This window comes from Apus apus, chromosome 1 (assembly GCF_020740795.1).
Source record: "Apus apus isolate bApuApu2 chromosome 1, bApuApu2.pri.cur, whole genome shotgun sequence".
Taxonomy (NCBI): Eukaryota; Metazoa; Chordata; class Aves; order Apodiformes; family Apodidae; genus Apus; species Apus apus.
In genome coordinates this window covers 102,246,888-102,250,834 of record NC_067282.1, presented here as the reverse complement: position 1 = coordinate 102,250,834, position 3,947 = coordinate 102,246,888, and the positions used below count along the sequence as shown (strand labels likewise).

Sequence of the window (3,947 nt, the reverse complement as noted above, 5' to 3'; positions counted from 1 at the left end):
CCGCCAAACCATGTCCCCATCAGCTGGCAGACAGACCAGTCACAGAGACACTGAGCAATACTCAAGTCTAGGTGAGTCCCTGTCTTGAGGAGAGAAATTAATCAGAGATGATGATATATATATATATGTGTGTGTGTGTGTATATACACACACGTGCACATGCAAACACACACACACACACATATATATATATATATACACACACCTTCTCAGAGTGTTTAAAAACCTCAAAAACCTCCTTTTTAGGAATCTTTCACAAGAGCTCTTCTGTGATCTCTGGCGTACAACTACTGGGTGGCAATTACCCTCGCTAGAAGGGAGACAAAGACAGCATAATTTGTTTTCTCTGTTGTGACTAATATATCTGCTAATAATGCATCCTGGTTCTCTCCTCCCGTTCTTTTGTGGGGATGGTGCATTCCTCTCTTACAGTGGTCTTTTGGGTCCCCCATGTCCATGCGGGGTGGGCCTGTGTGCGGTCCTGCCCTGCCAACTGTGTGTGCACCCAGGAGCGGAGCTGCTCTGTCCTCTGTGATCGTGCTGGTCTGGGGCAGATCCCTAGCCAGTTCCCTTGCGAAGCCTCTTCCATCAACCTGGACAAAAACAGCATCAAGTTCCTCTCTGAGAGGGCCTTCGGGACCTTGCCTTCCCTGAAATCCCTGTCACTCAACCACAACAATATCTCCTTCATCACCCCGGGGGCTTTCAAGGGGCTGCCCAGCTTGACCGAGCTGAAGATGGCCCACAACGAGTACATTCGCTATCTCCACACACGGACTTTCACTGCCCTCAGACGGCTGGTCAAGCTGGACCTGGCGGACTGCAACCTTTTCAACATCCCAGACAGGATCTTCATTGAGTTGCCTGCTCTGCAGGAGCTCTTCTGCTTCCAGAATAACTTCCGGAGGATCCCAGGAGCTATCAGGGGCATGGAGAACCTGACCCACGTTTACCTGGAGAGAAACAGGATTGAAGCAGTAGCCTATAACTCCCTGCAGGGCCTGACCAAACTGAAATACCTGAACCTGCAGGACAACAGGATAAATGTCATTCATGAACGAGCTTTTCAGGGCTGCCAGAAGATGGAGTACCTGTACCTGAATGACAATTGGCTCAGCGAGCTTCCAGAAAACTGCTTCAATGGTCTGGGGTGCCTGAAGATGCTCAACCTTGGAGGGAATTTCCTCAGGAATGTTTCCAACACCTGGTTTAGGGACTTGGGGGAGCTGGAGGTTCTCTACCTGGATCGCAACAGGATCAACTACATTGAGGAAGGGGCTTTTGAAAACCTTACCAGTCTGGTTGCGTTGCACTTGAACAGCAACAACCTGACAACCCTGCCCTTTTCTGTCTTCGAGCCGGTGTACTTCCTGGGGCGACTGTACCTCTTCCGCAACCCCTGGCATTGTGACTGCCGCATCGAGTGGCTGAGGCAGTGGATGGAGAACTACAGGCTTGTCAGGGATATTCCCTGTGCCTCCCCCTCCTCAGTAGCTGGGATTGACCTGATGGACGTTCTCTACGAGAGATCAGCAGAAGGTTACTGTCTTGACCCAGTGGAGCTAAATGTCACGTCTGAAGGCCCAACCCCAAGTGAAGAGCCTTGGTCTACCACAGAGAGCAAGTTCAACAGCCTTATATCTAAACTCTTGCTCCAGATGGGCCTTCCTGAAGAGGTGACAAACACCACTGAAGTCTTCAGTAATGCCACACAGCTGTATGGACTGGTTGATGGTGTTTCTTCTGGGGTGGGAGAGGACAGTATTGAAGCTGCTTCCTCTTTTTACCTCCCAATACTTTTTACAGTGGTTGTTTTGCAGATTAACTAGTCTAAGGACTGCATAGAGCATGGGTCCTGACTGTTTAGTTCCTGTACCTTCCTAGTCATTAAGGAAAATTTTGTACTGTGGGCCTCAAATAAATATCTGGCTCCAAACTCTTCTGGGCAGGCTGTTTGGATCTGGCTCCATATTCCCCTGGGAGCTGGTGGGATTCAGTTCAAGGCCAGATCCCACACTGGGTGACAAACCTGTCCTGTGGGATCTCAGAGACTCCCAGACACTCGCAGAGCTGTGTGATAAAGTGGGCAATGAAAGAGGAACAGTGAGGCTGAGTTTTGCTTAGGGATGTGCAATGTCCCCAGCTGGGAGCAAAGGGGTCTGTAGGGGTGGTGTTGTGGTGCTGTTTATTCCCTTGGTCCAACTCAGCTGACCCAAGCATTGACATTATGAGAGCAAGACGGTCGAGGCAGCAAACTGGGCCCTCTCTTCATATTGTGATAGACACCCACCCCCATGTCAGGTGCTGCTGAAGGCTGGAGAGCTATTCCTGATTTCCACCAGTGTGTGGGGGGAAGCATCCAGAGATGCAGCGTCCAGGGTTGCACCACTAGCCCTTGAGAACAGGACAACAGTGCCTGGGCAGGCCACCTGCCCCAGCTGGGTCTGGGCTGGGCATAGTGCTTTGGCCATGACCACAGACAGGATATTGATCCTTTCTCCCTCTGCTGTCCTGGCACAGGTGCAGGAGAACCAGATGGACCCATGTTTGTCAAAACATTCTTCTCTGAGGAAAAGATATTTAAACTTCACAGCTTACTTATTAACGTTGGTTTAATGTGTTGTTTTTTTTTTTTTTTAATGAATTTATTGTTTCAATGAACATATTGTTTTTATTTGTAGATTATCTCATGGCATGACAGCAGGGCAGAATATGGTGACAACAAATGCAGCCAGGACCTGCTAGATATTTTGTATTTCCACAACTAATGAGTACCACATAGCCTGTCACATTATGCTGTACTAACCAACTCTTCTTTTCTATGGCATCTTGCATGTTTTATCTTTGAAATCTTCAATGAAAGCTGCTGATATGATCAGAAATAATTACCATGATTTATGTATCAGAGCACATGAATAAATAATTTGATATTTTGCTCACAAAAATAAATTACTGGTCAAAACCCATATTGGTGTTGACATTGGTGTTGAAGTACTGTGGTGGGTTTTTTGAGGCTACTCAAATGGGTGCACATGAATGTCCTTTTTATGGTCTAGAGCAAATGGCAAGCTATGTATTGCAGTATAATGAATAGACACTTTAACTTAGAACATGACTGGGCTTACATTTGTGTTGAGTAGCAATGCTTTACAAAATAAGTGACCATTCAGAAATACACCTCTGTGATCTTTAGGTATATTACATCATTATGCATGGTTTATCATGCATGATGTACATGTTCATATAAAATGATACAGCATATACAATCCTTTATTACTGCTAAATTGTCAGGAAATAGGAATTAAAATGGAATTTAAAAAAACCTTTCAAACATTTTCCTAAGTTTTACTCCCCCAGCCACTGCCTTTTCATGAGCAATTCAGCACAAATGTGAACTCCACCCCTGCCCTGGCTGGGTCCCCATGGGTGCTGGAGCAGCAGCTTTGCTAAGGTAGTGCTTCAGTATGGACAACTGAGCTAAAAACAACTGTGAGCAGCTGTCCTTGCCTCTGCCCCTTCCCCCAGTCACTTACACTATGGGTACCCAAAAACGTATGCTAAGGACAGGCCAGCTGAAGATAGACTTTGGGCATAGCACAGCTGGAATATGGTGGGTAATGTACAATTTCATGCTCAAGACTTTTTCTCAGCAGCTTTTGTACCCTCTTGCCTCTGTGTCTGGGAGTACTAGGGAAATAAATTCACTTTTTCAAAAAGGGCTCAAAGCTTCAGCAGAAGTGCCTAATCACACTGGCCAGGCTAGGCCAGCTGTGAGCAAGGGTTAATGTCCTTGACCTCAAGCAGGACTGACACCCCACCACATCTCTGGACAATCCCATGGACAGTCCCACAGCCAGTAGGGTAAACAGCTCCAGAGAAAGCCAACACCAGCTCAGGTGCAAGATGACTGTACACTCCTGAACTACCTGAACCGGGGAAGCTGCTCT

At 47.0% G+C, this 3,947-nt stretch overlaps 1 protein-coding gene across 1 annotated transcript; it reads left to right on the top strand.

Annotated features, from left to right (window-relative positions):
• The first annotated feature begins 254 nt into the window (after positions 1 to 254).
• Positions 255 to 3,006, top strand: NYX (nyctalopin). The gene has a single exon (XM_051608319.1). The coding sequence runs from the start codon at positions 411 to 413 to the stop codon at positions 1,827 to 1,829; it is 1,419 nt and encodes a 472-aa protein (XP_051464279.1). The 5' UTR covers positions 255 to 410; the 3' UTR covers positions 1,830 to 3,006.
• Positions 3,007 to 3,947: the final 941 nt, after the last annotated feature.

Excerpts from the sequence above, each read along its gene's own strand:
- NYX (XM_051608319.1), top strand. The coding sequence starts at position 411 with ATGGTGCATTCCTCTCTTACAGTGGTCTTTTGGGTCCCCCATGTCCAT.